Source organism: Delphinus delphis, chromosome 12 (assembly GCF_949987515.2).
Source record: "Delphinus delphis chromosome 12, mDelDel1.2, whole genome shotgun sequence".
In the NCBI taxonomy this organism is placed as follows: Eukaryota; Metazoa; Chordata; class Mammalia; order Artiodactyla; family Delphinidae; genus Delphinus; species Delphinus delphis.
The window spans coordinates 35,654,227-35,671,267 of NC_082694.2; the positions used below are offsets into that span (position 1 = coordinate 35,654,227).

General features: G+C 47.4%; 1 protein-coding gene and 1 long non-coding RNA gene across 4 annotated transcripts in view; both read right to left on the reverse strand.

Annotated features, from left to right (window-relative positions):
• Positions 1-1,662: 1,662 nt before the first annotated feature.
• LOC132434854 (uncharacterized) lies at positions 1,663-6,040 on the reverse strand. Its single transcript, XR_009521434.1, has 3 exons — positions 5,363-6,040; positions 3,528-4,568; positions 1,663-2,135 (listed from the first exon to the last, which is right to left on the reverse strand). It is a non-coding gene; the product is annotated as an uncharacterized lncRNA (long non-coding RNA).
• A 3,096-nt stretch (positions 6,041-9,136) lies between these two features.
• SLC1A4 (solute carrier family 1 member 4) overlaps positions 9,137-17,041 on the reverse strand; it is a 90,195-nt gene continuing 82,290 nt past the window's right edge. For all 3 annotated transcript variants that reach the window (XM_060026487.1, XM_060026486.1, XM_060026485.1), the window contains 4 exons: positions 15,949-16,182; positions 14,224-14,418; positions 13,787-13,921; positions 9,137-11,971 (listed from right to left, as the gene is read on the reverse strand). In XM_060026487.1, the coding sequence (XP_059882470.1) occupies positions 11,743-11,971; positions 13,787-13,921; positions 14,224-14,418; positions 15,949-16,182 (793 nt within the window). In that variant the 3' untranslated portion in view covers positions 9,137-11,742. The remainder of the gene's footprint in view (positions 11,972-13,786; positions 13,922-14,223; positions 14,419-15,948; positions 16,183-17,041) is intronic.

The window sequence follows — 17,041 nt, forward strand, 5'->3', positions numbered from 1 at the left end:
GCTGAGGTAGCCAGGAGTCTGGCTACGGAATTAAATGGGGGATGCGGCTCTAGTATGCATCAAAATGTATGTTTGCGGATACACGTAACTGCTGCTGATTTGTACCGCAGGAAGAACAACAGTAGCAAATTGATAAAGGAGTTCTAGTTCCACTTCTAATATGAAGAACAGCCCTTGATTACCTTAAGTACAGCCCCTACCTTCATTGTAGATACCAGTGTACGAAAGTATTGTCTGAAATTCCAGGCTACTTGTTGAAATTAAAACACTTTTTTATAAAAGATGATGAAATATTTTGACTAAAACAAAGAATTAGGTAAATTGTGTGGAAGGAAAAACCATAATCTCCAGTTTGTCTTTCCTCCTAAAACGTTTGATCTTTAACTATGAGATATACCTTAAGTGTATCTTTAGTAGGCACCTTATTTCTCACTAAACATAGTTTTGTTCAGGCACAAAACCTTAGAGTCATCCTAGATTTCCCTTGGTCTCATCTCACATCCAATCCATCTGTAAATCCTGCTGACCCTACCTTCAAAATCCATCCAGGATTGAGCTGACACCTCTGCCACTACACCCCAGTCCAGGTCACCTCCTCTCTCCCTCTCCTGAGTTTTGTTTTAGCTCCTTATCTGTCCCCTACTTCCACCACTGTCTGTTCTCTATCTATACCTGGAGTGATTGTTTATGAGAAGACAGTCTTATCCTGTCTCTTCCCGGCTCTGTACTCTCCAGTGGCTCCCATGACACACCACGTCTCATCATGGTCGACTGTCTACACAGCCAGCCCCTGCCTGCCTCTCCAAACTCATTTCTTCCACTCTCCCTGTTGGCGGCTCTGCTCCCATCACATGAGCTTTCTTGCTGCTCTTTAAACATGTCATAAATCTGTGTTGAATGAATGAAATCCAATAGTTGCTGAATGCATGAATTAGTGAATTAAATTCTATAATAATTGTAATCAATATAACAATTAGTACAAGCTGTTACGCTAGCCCGGCCCAGGGAGATGCTTTTTTTTAATCCAACTGGTCTAAACTGGTGGTTCTCAGACTTTACCTGGCATCAGAATCACCTGAAGGGCTTGTTAAAACTCAGGGGATTGGCTCCACCCCTAGAGGGGTTTCAGATTCAGTAGATCTGGGGTGGGTCTAAAAATCTGCATTTCTAATAACTTCCCAGGTGATGCTGATGATTCCGACCCAGGCACATACTTGGGCTTAAATATTCCAGCCTGGAAGGTCAATTGAACATTCTGAGCAGGATTTTGGCAAATTTTGTCCTGGTGTTTGGGCGTGGGGAAAAAAAAAAACCCGGACCTCATTTTTTTTAATACTAAGCCACAAGGTGGCCCCCTAGCTCCGGTAATGACTCCACTGGCCCCCAATTAAACCAGCTTTTGTTATCTGGAGAAGTTCCCAACCATTTCTTTTGTTTCTTTTCCTTCCTTCCTTCCTCCCTCCCTCCCTCCCTTCCTTCCTCCCTTCCTTCCTTTTTTTTTGGTGAATTTAGCTGTAGGGCCAGTCGTTTGCTGTTCACAAAAGGCTGTCTCATGGGGGGGCATGCTGGTGGCCTCCTCAGCAATGTAAGCTTCTGTGCTCTGTTAGAAATCACCACTGTCCTTCACATGGAAATGACACAGGGGAAAATAGGTGTGTAAGTGTGAGAAGACACTGTATCAGAAAATGAAAGGAGATTTCACTGGAGCCTACAAGGAAGGAAACACACACAGGACAGGCATCCAGCTCTGTGTAGCCCAAGGCGCCCTGCACGCAGTAGACGCCGCATAGGCTGATCAGCCTCTCAACCCCTCACACCCCTCCACCTACCTCCTTACTGTGGGTGAGGATGGGCGCCTTTCCTTCAGCGGCCACCTGCCCTTCCCCGGCGTCTTCACTTCACTCCCAGCCAGCCAACGGGGCCCTGGACCAGCAGGAGTCGGAGAAAAGGACGGAGGATTGAGAACAGGGCTTATCGCTTTCCTGGGCGAGGTCTTGGTACCAGCGGAGGGGCTGGGCTGGCAGCTGATGGGCCAAAGTGGAGAGTGCTGGGCGGGGCAGCATGCAAGGACTCAGTGTACGGCTCTCCCTCTTCTCCCGTGCACACCTGTTCTCTTGCTTCTCTTTCTTTGTAGACTGAAACATACATACATTTCATACATTCATGGAGCCTGGAAAATGCAGCCAAGTGATAATGTGCAAAAGTTAAAAACAGCCTTCCTGACATATATACACTAATATGTATAAAATGGGTAACTAATAAGAATCTGCTGTATAAACAAATAAAATTCAAAAAATTAAATTACAAAAACTTATAATTAAATAACTTATATTTTTATAAATTAATTTTTATGTATAATATATAATTTAGAATTATACAGTATTATCTAAATAAATACTCAGAACTCCAAAAAAACCCCGCAAAACCAAAAAACAGCCTTCCACATTACAAGGGGGTTTCCATTCCCAGAAAGGATGTGTTCTTTATATGTTGATCTTTTTGTCACATAAAAGGGTCTCACTGAGGCTATAGGTGGACCTCTTTGGGGACTCCTGGTAATCTTTAGTCTTTGTTTCAGTTTTACTAAATTTATGAGAACTTTGTTTCTTACCACAAATATCATGACTCTCATATCTCTGTTTTCTACTCATTTGAGAGAAAAAAGAACAAGGGGAAGTAAAGTTTCAAATAGCTGTAAAACAGATATTGCTGAACGAAGATGGTGACACCACAGAGACAGACCCACTGGCTAGTGGGCAGCAGCATCACGAGAGGGTTTGCGGTATTTGTTCACTTATGGAGATCTGCAGGCGTCATAATGCAGGCATTTAGGGGAATCCAGACCTTGTCTGGAGTAGCGAGATATATCCTGTAAATGGGAGCTGTAGCAGACCCAGCCCACTGGCCCCTCAAGTCTCAATGTAACTCCCTCAGGAGTAAAGCCTGAAAACCTAGAAACCCCTTTCCCAGACTCCTTCGAAGCTCTTCCGAGCAGAGGCCCCTGTGTGAAACTTAAAAGGTGCACCTGGGAAGGTGCAAGTGAGGAATACAGGGTAGAGCTATACGGGGACGTCGAGATGCAGTAGCTGGGGACGGGGTTCTACTGCCTGGTTCCTTGTATCCAAGGTGTGGGGCAGTGGGCAGTGCCAGCAATGGAACTTCTGTTAGAACAGTTCTTCTAGAACTCAGAACTCTTAGCTGCATTGTTCCTGGCTACTGGCTATTAGTAACCTGTTTCCCTATTATTCTCAGAAATTCTGCTTCTTACTAATACCCGGTAATCAATGCTTCTTATAACGAGAATGGATTCTGTTGTCTGTAACTCGGAACTCTTACCAATAGGTTCCTCTGTCTAAATCAAAGCTATTCAGACTGGCTCAAGGAAATGTGACATCATTCTCTTTAAATCCCCTGAAGTTGTAACAAATCTCCTGTTACCCTTTCTTCTGGTTCCTGTTCACAGTTTGGATCTCTTCCTCCCATGCGCTCTGATGCGTATCAGTCAGGGAGGTTCTAGCACTCCCTACCTGACTGCAGATTCTGCTGTTTCCTCATCCAGTTCCCTGAAGGTGTTCGTTTTGAAAACCAGCTGACACTCTTCCTTGGCACTTTCGTGGCACCTCCAGTACTGTCACTTGGATGTTTTTTGACAGCTGTTACCATGAGAACATAAACACCACGGAGAAGTGAACACATTGACTTTCATGACTCAAAATGAAGAAACACAGCAAAGTGCTCATTGATCAGGGCTTACAGTACAGGATGCCATGACAGCTCTCGGCCGAGGGCGTATAATACTCCATCTACTTGCTAATGGGTATTGTTAACAAATATATAGATGTTAACCCTAGTCTTCAAAACTGTAATTCCTCATGTGAATGGCACTATCAGCTTTGCATAGAACAATGCTAAACGTAGTATACTTTTATTGTACAAAGACACACGGCAGGAAAATCGAATATAGGGACTGAAGGCCGCCTAGAGACGTTTCATGTCAATAGCACTGACTAGACACTGAGAGAAGGCACCTGTGCTAAGAAAGGACTAAAGTGGCTAGCTCCAACTCTAACAACAAATCCCAGTGTGCAGGTGGGAGGGGGGCTGGGTTTCTCACACCACCAATCAATTCTCCAACACCATCTGGGCGTCCTAAAATTCAGCTCAATTCTGACACTAGCCACCAGGAGAGAACATCAGATTCCACAGGTTAAGGGCTCACTCCCACAAGACTGCCCCCACTTCAGATGCCAATCGCAAGTCCAGGTTGTCACCTGTGCTTCTGACTGATTGGTTATAAATCAGGGGTCCCCTTTGTCCCCTCCTTGGGTTTGATTAATTTGCTAGGGCTCACAGAAAGTACTTACCAGATTACAGGTTTATTATAAAAGGATATAATTCAGGAACAGCCAGATGAAAGATGCATAGAGCAAGATATGTGGGAAGGGGCGTGGAGCTTCTGTGCTCTCTGAACGTGCCATTCTCCCCCAAAATCTCCATGTGTTCACCAATCCGGAGGCTCTCCGAACCCTGTCCTTTTGGGTTTTCATAGAGGCTTCATCACAGACTACCTAGCCAGATATGATTTTTGTAGAGGAAGACGTTTAGATTTCATTAACACCTTTACTGTGATACTGACATACAACAAATGGCATTTATTTAAAGAAAAATGATTAAATCATTGGCCACTGGTGATCAATTCAACCTCCAGCCCATCTCCCCTCCTTGAAGTTAGGGGGTGGGATTGAAATTTCCAACCTCTAATACCGGTTGATTCCCCTGGCAACCAGCTCCCATCCTTAGGTGCTTTCCAAAAGTCACCTCATTAACATAAACCAAGTTGTAGAAAGGGGCTGGTTATGAACAACAGGACGTTCATTTCCCCCTTATGGCTCTGAAGCAACTTCAGGAACTGAGCACAAGAGATCAAATACTGTGACAAAATATGCTGCCGTGCTCCTAGCACTCAGGGAATTCCAAGCATTTGGGGAGCTGTGAGCCAGGAACTGCGGATGAAGACCAACTCTGTATGAGAAGTAGATTTTGGTCACCTGAATGACCAAATCTATATTTATTATAAATCACTAGCTCAGCAGTTCACAGCCTTGGCTGCACATTAGAATCACCTGGGACTTAAAAAATGAAAATTATTCAGGTCCAAACCTAGACCAATCGAATCAGACTCTTTGAGGGTGGGGCTTAAGCAGTTATCAAGCTCAGGTGATTCTAATGAGAACCCCTGGGTAGGACTTTCTACTTCGCCTCATTTATCCTCATGAATGTGGCTTTTTTCTCCTCTCACTATAGGCATCTGAGGATTTAAGTTTTTCTAGTAAGTAGCATTTGTGGCTGGAGGCCAACTTACGGTTAGAAGACTCGTTCGCAGATGAGGCCTACTTGGTGTGGATGGGAGCTCCACCAGGGCATGAATACTCGCAGACAGGGATTGCTGGGGGCCGTCTTGGAGTGTCCCGGAGATACGTGCCTTTGTTTGTCTTCCAGCTAGTAAAACCTGCAACCAGCCAACCAACAAGCCTCAGGCCATTGTCCTAGGGTTGGGGTGGCTGGGCCCTCTTTCCTGGGCTGAACACTACAGCACAGTTTACATGACTTTCCAATTTCCACCAAACCATACCAGTGGCAAATCGGTCAGGAGAGAGGGAACATATTTTCCTCAGAGCAGGGGTTGACAAACTTTTTCCATAAAGGACCAGATGGTAAGTTATTTAGGCTTTCTGGGAGAAAAGCCAAATAGAGGATATAGTGTAGGTTCTTATATAACAGAAGAGAAAATTCCTGCCCTGCTCCATCCTACGCCATTTGCCTGGGGTGGGCCATTCCCAGGAGTGGATACCTTGACGCCCAGGTGGCATCATCTTGGAGACGTTTTCAGGACAGAGAGCCACTGGCCTGATGGGGAGAGGCTTGATAGATGGGGCGGGAGGCTGGGCTGCCACAGTCTGTTTCATTCTGCCAGTGTCACCTGAGCCTTAGAGCATAAGTCCAGTCATCTCAGCTTGGGCCACTGGCCAGAGGGAGGCAGTTTGCCAAGCTGCCAACACCTGGACTGGGCTTCTACTGCCTGGTCCCCAGCATTTGCCAACAGTGAAGTCCCCAACATGCAGGTGGTGACCAGTGTGGACCCTGGGCAGGGGTAAGATGCAGCCACCAACCAGGGATGCTGGTGCTGGGAGTGGAGGGAGGAACGGGGAGCAGGGCCACACATGCCTTTCTGTCACATGGACCCTTCCACCATAAGCACGTATTAAAGATTATATTTTAGAGCTGTGATTATATTTTATAAACACAAATATAATCCAGGATGGGCTATATGCTTTCCTTCTGATTTTAAAATAAATTATCTTTGTGGGCTCCTACACATATTGTGGGTCCTAGGCCCTGTGTGTACTGTGCCTAATGGGTGAGTTGGCCCCGACCCAGTGGATGGGGCCACTCAAGCTTGGTCTCCACGGCTCACAATGCTTGTCTGTTGGAGCAGTGCCTGAGGGCCACGCGAAAGCAAGAAGCAGGCTGGATTTGACGTGGGGGCCGGTTGGCTGAACCCCTGCTCTAGATGACCAAGATGCAATTAGCTGAGAGCATTTCCCGTGGGCCACAGGACAGCTAAGAAAAGACATGGTCACCCAAAGTAACTGGGACCCCCTACAGAGAGCTGGATCTCCTGTTGGGTCCTGCTACCCACCCCTATTCTTTTTCCTAATGAAGTATTACTCACTTATGGAAAAGTATATAAAATATATGGGGTCAACTTAATTCATTATCACAGAGCAAACACCCGTCCAGGTCAAGAACATAGCCAGCACTTCTGGAGGCCTCTCTAGTCCCCCTCTAATCACCACCCCCTCTCTCCACATGAACAGGCTACTCAACTGACTTCTAACTCTGTAGGTCAGTTTTGTTGGTGTAAATGGAATAACACCACACAGAGCATTGCACGCTTTGGTGTCTGGCCTCTTTCAGTCCTGGCCATTGTTGCTCTTGTGTCTCTGGAAGGACGGAGTGGAGTGGGCCACCACTCACAAGATCCTTTTGTCATGAGATTGCTTCTCTTACATGGGCTTGGCTGGAGGTCAGGAGGGCCTGTGAGCAGCCCAGCCAGCTCAGGGTGCTCTGTGGCCTAGAGATAAAATGTACATTCATGCTACAAAGTAGCTGGCAACAAACCCTTATGACAGGCACGCTAACAGGAAAACCAACCTGACCAGGGAAGTTGATTAAGGATGTTCCTCTTAACTTCAGCCTCATTGCCTCTGAGACTCATTAACCACTACTTATTAAAAGGAAAAAAAAATATTTTTACAGGGCAGACATATTCCACATGCTTTATGTTTGAGCGTGAGTCAAATCTTTTAACTGCAACTCACCTCCCGAGTTCAGGGCTGCCATGTATAACCATGAAGTCTGCACACTCCCTAACTCCAGGGGGCATCGTTGACAAAGAATATGATGTGCCTGGTGCTGGGCACGGAACCACACAGTGCAGGGAGCAGAATGTTAGCAGACTCAGTTGCCTGGATCCAGACCACATCGTAACTTAACATGTGGTCTGGGTACCTAGACCTTTATCAGTTATACATTTGGGGAAAAGTTCTTCAAATTAGTTGTGTTCTGGTTAATCCATTATTATTAATTAATTAATTACTTTATTTATTTTTGGCTGTGTTGGGTCTTCTTTGCTGTGTGCAGGTTTTCTCTAGTTGTGGCGAGCAGGGGCTACTCTTTGTTGTGGTGCACGGGCTTCTCATTGCGGTGGCTTCTCTTGTTGCAGAGCACGGGCTCTAGGCGCACGGGCTCAGCAGTTGTGGCGCGCGGGCTCAGTAGTTGCGGCGCACGGGCTTAGTGGCTCCGCGGCATGGGGGATCTTCCCAGACCAGGGCTTGAACCCATGTCGAGCATTGGCAGGCTGATTCTTAACGACTGTGCCACCAGGGAAGTCCGTTAATCCATTATTAATCCAGGAATCCAACCCCCCCCTTTTTTTTGCCCCAATAGGCTAAAATGATTGAATCTGTATTTGATGATTAACAAGATCTTACAGGCTCTCCTGTGGGTGTGTGGGGGGAGAATGGAAGTAGTGGGAAGGTGGGCAGTGTTTACATTTTGAACACCAATTCTCTTTATCTGGGATGTATCTATAAAAGAAGCATTTTGTATCTACATATACAAAACGTCCAGAATAGGCAAATCCAGAGACAGAAAGTAGGTAAGTGGTTGTCAGAGGTCCTGGGTTTATTTTCTGGGCTGATGAAAATCTGGAATTAGATTGTTGATGGTTATACAGCTCTGTGAATATACTAAAAACCACTGAATTGTATACTTTGAAGGGGTGAATTTTATGGTGTGTGGATTATATCTCAATAAAGGTATTATTTTTTTCAAAAGTGAAGAGACACTGAATCTCTACTGACCTCAGGACACTAGCTGAAAAAATTTTTTCAAAGAAGGAACACTTCTGAGATTGATGTATGGTTTTCTTTTCCCTCTAAAGGTGGAGCTATATTATAGGAAGGGCTGCAAATGTCCAGGTAAGACCAGAGATCTCTTCCTTCAGAGGCCCCAGGGTCTGGAAACTAAGGCTGCTAGTGGGAGCTTGTAGGATAATCGTATTATAAGAGGTTTCTAAGTTCCCTAATTGTGCTGGAATGCGGTGTCACTGAAAATGAGATGATATAAAAGAATGGGCTGGGTGTGGTGGCAAGGATGGTAGGCATGGGCAACTGTTTTAGGCAGGGACTTTCTCAGTAATTCTACAGATGGGGCATTCTTTCAGCTTGGCTCTAGGTTTACAGTAGATGGTCAATTAAGGCCTGTTGACCTACTTGTCCTAACGAGACTTGACTATGGAGGTATGCCGCAAAACCACTCACTGTTTCAAGATCCCTGCTAGTGCTGAGTGGGAGGTGCCCAGGAGCCTGGACGCTCACCACCGCAAGTCACATCAGTGACTGTCCTGCAGCAGCTCTGACACCTGAGTGGCCTGCCAGGCTTCAGGGGGTCGTGCTGGCTAAACGCTACTAGAAAAAATAATCAATTCAGTCACCCCCAGGCCCTCCCCTAGAAGAGCTCCAGCAGTAAATACCACTTCAAAACACAAGGAGGGAATAAAGGAACATGCAGATCCTAGTAGAAAGCCTGTATTCATTTCTGAGGACTGCTATGTTTTAAGGCAAGTGTCACACATACAAAACAGTCAGAGATGAACAGTATTTACGACAACATGTTAGAAGCGCAGCGGAGACATCTTCAGACAATGAGAAAGTGGCATTTTCCCCAGCCGGGTCACTCCTGGTCTGATTCTTGTTGCAGACAGAAAAACAGGGAGAAAGCCAAGGGAAGGGGAGCAATCACCATCTGGATTTTACAAGGAAGCACCCTGCCCCAGGCACGGCGCTCCCCTCACCGCAATCCCAGGTCCAGGATAGAGGATGCGCAGTCCCTGAGTCTGATTGTCCAGCTCTACTGTCCATGTTTTGTAAAATTCACCTTTAGAAACAGGAAAATCAGGATGCCAAAGACATGCAACTTGCAGTTAGTCCACCTCTGTCCAAATTCAAACTTGCCCGGACTGGAGCTAAAATATACACACACACATACATATAGATGTTACCCGCATGTATACCTCCCACATACATGCTGCATATATGTATGTGTACGTACATAGCCATGTATATATGTGGAAGAAGGAAAGATGAGATCTAATGACACCTGAAAAATAGTGAATGTTTGGGATTTGCAGTTTGGGATCCATCAGTGTGATTGTTTCCCCTTTGAAAACAGAAGGCATCAGCAACAAGCCAGAGGGTTGAGGCTTCCAGGCTCCTCTCAGCCCAGCTCCTGGTCACTCCTGCTTCACAGGAGACGGGAGTGACTTAGCTGGTTTAAAGAGGGCTGAAGGGAAAAGGGCCAGGTCTGCTCCGTGCCCCTTGGTTCTTCCCCGCCCATTCCGCTCAGGCCCATGCCCCACAGTCTTAATACAGGGGAGCTTCACTCTCTGTCCCCCCTTCCCCCCATTCCAGTTGTGACAAGGGAATGAGCGAGGCTGAAAGTTTGGGAGTTTTAATGGCCAGTGTGCGGTGGCAGAAATGGTGCCTGGGTCTGGGAGTCGCGGGGAGCTCAGGTACCCAGAAGTGTGCTGGGAGGTGGGGTAGTTAATTCACAAAAAGATGAAGGACATCAGGAAGAGGCTGCATTTGATGCTAACAAGAAACTACTAAGAGAACAAGTGACGTGATAACAGTTGCTCCTGCACACAGAACAAAGCCCTGCTCGTAAAAGCTGTCCTCCCCAGAAGAAGGAGCCTCCTGGAGAACTTCGGTATCACTTAGGTAACGGTAAGGAGGGTACGAGGGTGTTCGCACTTGCTATCCAAGAAGCAAAATGTGAAATGGTCGTTTTTCGCGGATTCACTCAGTTTGCCTCACCAAATCCCTCTGAGGTAGGTAAGAGGCAGGTGACATCAGCCCCATTGTACTAATGGGGTAAAGTGAGGCTCCAGGACTTGCTGCAGGTTACCCCACAGATACACACCAACAGCCACAGAGAAATAGCAGTCTAGTGCCTTTTAGGTTTTCCTTCCCTATCCCGGGCAATGCTTGTTCTCTCCGTAAAGCCCCCTCCCCTAGGTTCAGCTCAAGTCAGTAAGTAGCAGGTGGACCATTTAGCTTATAATTTTAAACTGATGTCCTGGAGGGAAAGGAAACCAAGTCTATGGAAATCAGCCAAAGCTAGGGCATCTGGGAACAGTGGTACCTCACTCCAATAAAGGGGTGGGTTTGTGGGGTTTTTAAAATTTTGTTTTTGCTGCAATGCAGCATTTTAGGGAGGGTCTAGTTGGATTAAAATCTGTTGCTAGACCAGCCAGGGTCCTGAATGTGATGACCACATGACACCTCCCCAGAGGAGGGGGGCCCCTCTCTGGCCTGTTGCCAAATCAGAGTAGATGGGTATAGAGCCACAGTGTTGACATAGGCCCAGGTCATGAAAACAGAAAACCTCCCCAGGGCTGGGGCCAGAATGGGGACATTAGTGTGTGTGTGTCCTGGCCTGATCAGGCTGCTTCCCTTCCCCCTGCAGCCTGTACTCCCCCTCCTTTCTTTGACTTCAGAATATAATTGTTTACTTAGTGCCACTGACCAGAGACCCTAGCAGTGCTAACACCATGGAGTATTTCTAACTCGACAACGTGCAGCGCCTCCAGCCTAGTGACCCAGAAGCCAGTCAGGCCGATGTGTAGACTCTCGACACCTGAGGCCCAGCTCAGTGAATTCCAGCCGCGGCTATGAATTTGGGAATTCTTCCAATTACTATGGCTCACGAGGCAATGCGACAGATGGCTGCCACCCGTCCAGGTCTGCCCGGAAAGCACCCAAGGCTGAGCTTTCCTGGGTGCAGTGAAGCAACATGTGCATTTTCCAAGCTTTAACCACCAGGTCCTGTGAGCCTGTTACTCCCCCCGCCCGGCAGCTCGAGGGTGTGTTTCCAAACAGAGCTGGGGTGTACACAGTTGCACCTAGACATGGTAAGCCAAATGGCAGAGTGTCCTGGTCCTTGGGAACCAGGTCCCGCTGGGAAGCCCAATGCCTGTGCTGAGAAGTAATCCTCAAACCAGTGACTGGGCCAAAGCATTGCACGGGAGGCTAGAAGTCAGTGAAGGCGGTGCCCGGGTCTGCCGACCGGACCGATGGGGCGGGCATCCCCCGCAGGCAAGCTGGAAGCCCAGCCCCCTCACAGAACTGACTCCTTGGACTCGGGGGTGCTGGCCGCAAGGCCGGTGGGGTTTGGGTGTGTCACCAGGGGTGACGTCTCCTCCTCCGACTTGCAGTTGGGGACGGCCTCCACTTTGACCTCACTCAGCTCCTGCTCGCCTCTCTTCGTCGCCTTCTGATTCAGGTGGTGGAGGATGCCTGCACCCAGGGCATCGCCCTCCACGTTCACCACGGTGGTGGTGCGGTCCCTGGGGGGAAGAGAACAGGCAGGCATTACAGCCACCAGGGGGCGGATGTCACCTTGGGCTGAGCCACCAGGAAGCTGTGACACTGAGGGAGAGCAAGCTAGTAAGGGCACAGGGCCTCACTTGATGCTAAAGTGATTTTCTCCAAATACTTTTTATGAAACTAACAGATCCTCAAGAAAACTTGGGAAAAAGAAAAGTACAAAGGAGAAAACAAAAGTCACCCCGCCCCCCCATACTCCGCAACCCTGAGTGAACCAGTATTGACCTCTGGATCTGTTTCCTTCCAGAAATCTTTCAATGTACGCATTTCACGTGTGAGACACCATCGTATAAAAGTTACAGACAGCTGGGATGATCGCACAGATTCCGTCCTGGGTCCAGCTTCTCTCCCACTCACGGTTGCGCTGTGGGAACCTGCCTTCTTGCTCTCACTTTGACACTGCATCTCTACTGAATTGTAACCTCCACATGCTTTCCCTGGCTGGTGGCAAACACCATCTCACAGAGAACAGCGCTGTCCCTTCCAGAAGCTTGTCTTCCCAGACCCCCATAACCATCCCCCATCCCTGGGGCTCAGAGGAAGTATTGTGCCCATTCTGAAGAAAGGGGGAAAATGTGATCTTGCCTGCGGCATTGGAGAAGCTGAGGGCTGTGGAATCAGAGGTCACGGTGGTACAGGGCTCCTGTGACTGCAGGTCTCGCCTGGGCAGCCCGCTTGGCGCCCTGCGTCTCTCGTCCTGGCTAAGTGCCCCTTCGTGCCTGCACTCCCCACGTAGAGGAAACAGCGGGGTGAGGAAGGAGGCAGGGCCTCTGACACGCAGCTCTGGTCCCGTCCAGCTCACCGCAACGTACCATCGCAGGGACTGAGTTCCCTCCCAAGTGCTCTCTAGACAAGGCGGGTCTCCAAGGCACATGTCACATTTCACCCCCGAGGAGCTGTAGGGATTCTGAGAAGCCCCTTCAAGTCTCCAGGGCTTGAAGATTTCCAAACACAAAATTTCCAACCACCATGGGTTGAGCCACGAGCCCAGGGCCAGGCTCCAGTGTTTAGGGTATCCCATGCCCAGCTCTGACTAGCCTGGCCAGGGGCGTCTTTCTTCCCCAGTGTTGACCGAATGCTCTTCCTGCATGTGCCTGGAACCCTTCTACGTGCTGTGCACGTGTTAACGCATTTAGTCTCCACCATAACTCTGGTGTAGGTTCTGTTCTTATCCCCATTTGACGGATGGGCAGACCAAAGCACAGATGGTTCATATCATACAACTAGTAAATGGCAAAGCTGGGATTTGAGCCCAGGTACCTGGGCTCCAGTGTTCATTTTCTTATTCACATGCTCTACTGTCCAACATCAGTACCTCAGCGGACCTTCCCTATAAAACAGGTATTGTTTGTATCTGAGAAAGGTATCATGGGACTCAAGGAAGCAACACTCAGAAACTGTTCTGTGTCTTTATGGGAGCCCAGGTAATGGTCATCTGGATCACAGCTCCTTCCGAACTCCGCTCCTGAGCCCAAGCCATGACATTCGCATTAGCTGGGCTCATCTTTCCTCCCCTTGCAGAAATCACTCCTTGGACATTCCAGGCCAAGGATGATCATTCCCGAAGGCTCGCTGCTCCAATGGCTATGACCCCTATGCAGCCACCAATCTCCATAGACCCTTGGGCCCCTGGCTTTCCTGAATGTTCTGAGCAAGTTCTCAGTAATGACATGTTTTAAGTTTCTCTGCATGCCCCAGGCCAGAGTAGTGCCAAGCTTCTAGGGAGCTCATTACAGACCTTCTTTTATTCGGTGCCCTTAGGACTTGCTACTTACACAATCCAGTCCACAGCCAGGATCAGAGAGAGGTCATGAGTGGGCAGCCCGATGGCCTCCAGGATAATGGCGATGGTGAGGACCCCTCCAGCTGGCACGCCTGCTGCTCCCACACTGGATGCTGTGGCTGTCACTCTAGGGGATGGGACAGCAGGATCAGCCATTAGCCCAGAGGATGAGGGGGCACAGAAACATGCAGAACATGGCAGCCATGGCTTGGAAACTGAAGACCACACAACCCTAGAGTCTGTCAGCTGTGCCCTTCACAGAGGTTCCACTCTCTTCAAGTAATGAATTCACGCTGTTCTCAGTTTACAAATGAGACACCCGAACCATGGTGAGATTGGTATTCATGAAGTTTTTCAAAGGAAATCACAAGAAAAAGACCTCACGTTTTGTACCAGACCTGATGATGAAGGAAAGACTACAGAACTTACAGAATGGTGAAAATCTGGCCTGCTTTCAGCTCCACATTGTTGAGCTGGGCAATGAACACTGCGGCCACACACTGGAAGATGGCTGCGCCGTCCATGTTCACCGTGGCCCCGATGGGGAGGATGAACCTGCCGATCCTCTTGTCTACACCGTTGTTTTCTTCGATGCACTTAATCATAGAGGGAAGGGTTGCAGAGCTGGAAACGCAAACAACCAACCATGAGAATAGTCCTTGCTGCCCAGGCTAACACAGTACTCAGCTCAGACCTGGGAACAGAGCAGTTGGCACCATCCTAGTTTATGGCACTCTCCCCTTGAAATAAGAGAAATATCAGAATTGTTGCAAAGTTTCTGTCACACGTGGGGTTTTGTTAACTCCCAAAGTATTCAAAATTGGACTTCTTAGATTTACCTGTTTTTTTTTTTTTTACCTGGATACCCCTGTTCCAAATTTCTCAAGAACCACACCTTGTCTCATGGCACAAAATGTGCGTCTCCTCTCTTGAATATTTTTCCTCCCAAAAAGTAAAAGGCAAACTATGATTTTTTTTTTTTTTTTTCTCTTAGACCAAGAAGCCGAGATGGCTCTGAGAGTTTGGAAAGAGTAACTGTATTCCTAGATTACAAAGAATAAGACCCGCTCTCTCCAGTGGGCTCTGCAGCTTCTGCAGGGTGTGGCTGGCACAGCCAAGAGTAGGCTTGTTTCTGCCTAAGCTGGAGAAACTTACCTCCTTCATTCTTTCCCCCCACGACCTTGTCATATACATAGCCAGTCAGGATGGAGGAAACATGCAGTAGGGAGGCAAAAACTAAATGTGTGAGTGAAACGATGTGCTGCCATCCTTTGAAAGTTTCCTTTAGTGTATTTGGAAAGCCCAATTTTTTTGTGAAGGATTTCTAATAATGACAAGGTGAGATAATCCCACAATACTGTGGACTCCTAGAGAGCTGAGCATGCATCCCTCACCAAGATGACTTGGTCTTATTTAGGAAATAATTCACCCATCCAAAGGGAGAAAGAATTGGGCAGGTATCATTCTAGAAACTTCCCTGCAATGATTTTTTCTTTTTTTAAACATCTTTATTGTAGTATAATTGCTTTACAATGGTGTGTTAGTTTCTGCTTTATAACAAAGTGCATCAGTTATACATATACATATGTCCCCATATCTCTTCCCTCTTGCATCTCCCTCCCTCCCACCCTGCCTATCCCACCCCTCTAGGTGGTCACAAAGCATCGAGCTGATCTCCCTGTGCTATGCGGCTGCTTCCCACTAGCTATCTATTTTACGTTTGGTAGTGTATATATGTCCATGCCACTCTCTCTCACTTTGTCACAGCTTACCCTTCCCACTCCCCGTGTCCTCAAGTCCATTCTCTAGTAGGTCTGCATCTTTATTCCCATGCAATGTGTTTTAAGTAGCTGCTTTCTTTCACTTAGGCAGAGGTCTAATTAGGGTGAAGACCCACAGTTGGACTAAGTAATGGTCCAGTTGACCTCTAAGCAGCAAGAAGAAGGGAACGAGGCAATCCCTCATTCTGGCAATCCTAAAAATCCACTTCCAAAGAGCTGTGGGGCTGGTAGTACAAAAAAATCAGATGACACCAATTTAGAGTCTTCAAGAAATTAAAATATGTCAAGGTGATGGTTGTGCATCCACCACAGGCTCATCTGGTTCCATATTAATACAGCTCAGGGCAGCCAAGGGCACCTGAAACCCACTCACCTGGAGCAGGTGGCAAATGCTGTTGCAAATGGTGTGAGGAGGCCCAGGAGGAACCTGAATGGGTTTTTTCTCGTGAAGACAAAATAAATAAGTGGCAGAACAATTCCTCCGTGAATAAAATGGCCCAATATGGATGTGAAGATATATTTCCCCAGGCTGGTCACCAGCACGATGATGTCCTTCATTTCCACAATCTTGCTTCCAACCAGGAACATGATGCCCACAGGTACGTACCTAGGACATGAGCAAAGGGCACTGGTCAGTAAGGGTGGTGATGCTGGGGCTGAGAGATGTAGGCCTTTCCTGTCACAGAACGCAGGGACTCTCAACTAGGTGGTCTTCACCTCTCCCTAGGATGACCCTAAGGAACAGAAAAGGATGGGGGTATACCGTGCCCATTTTACAGGCCGTGAAACTGAGTAAAATTAACATGATTGCTCATTGTGGGTGACGGAGTCAGGACTAGGACACAGACTTCTTTCCCCTTGGATATTGTATGTTCTTAACAGCTGGATGCAACCAACCATATGGGCTCCCAAGTGGAAAGGCAAGGAACTCTTCAAGAGCAAAGCCTCTGGGGCTGTGAGCTTGACTTTCAGCTTTGCTCAGGATTGTTCTCAGAACTTAGAAACACAAAAGACACCTATTTTGCAGAATTGCTGTGATACAGAATTGAGCCAAAGCTGGGCCTTTTGTGAAGTTTTAAATTCTTTGTGGTTTGGAAAACATGATTCTGTGGGAAAAAGTCATTAACAATGACCCTCTGGGAACACTCTTGGAGCGTGAAGATTTTTTTAATGGCAGGATGGCAGGAAGAAGGAAGGGAAGAAATGAACTATGGGCGCTACAAAGAACAAAAGTCTGCTGTTTTGCATTTAATATAAATTGAGGAAGAATTTTTATAACTATCAACTTTGTTTGTAAATTTTAATTATATACATAATAATGTCACATGGTTCAAATTTTAAAGGGTACAAAAGGGTGAAGTCTGCCTCCCACCTCTGTACCCAAGCACCCATCTTCCTTCCAAGGAGACAGCCAATGTCACTGGTTTCTTGAGTTTTCTTCCCAGAGATATTCTAAGCAGTATTAT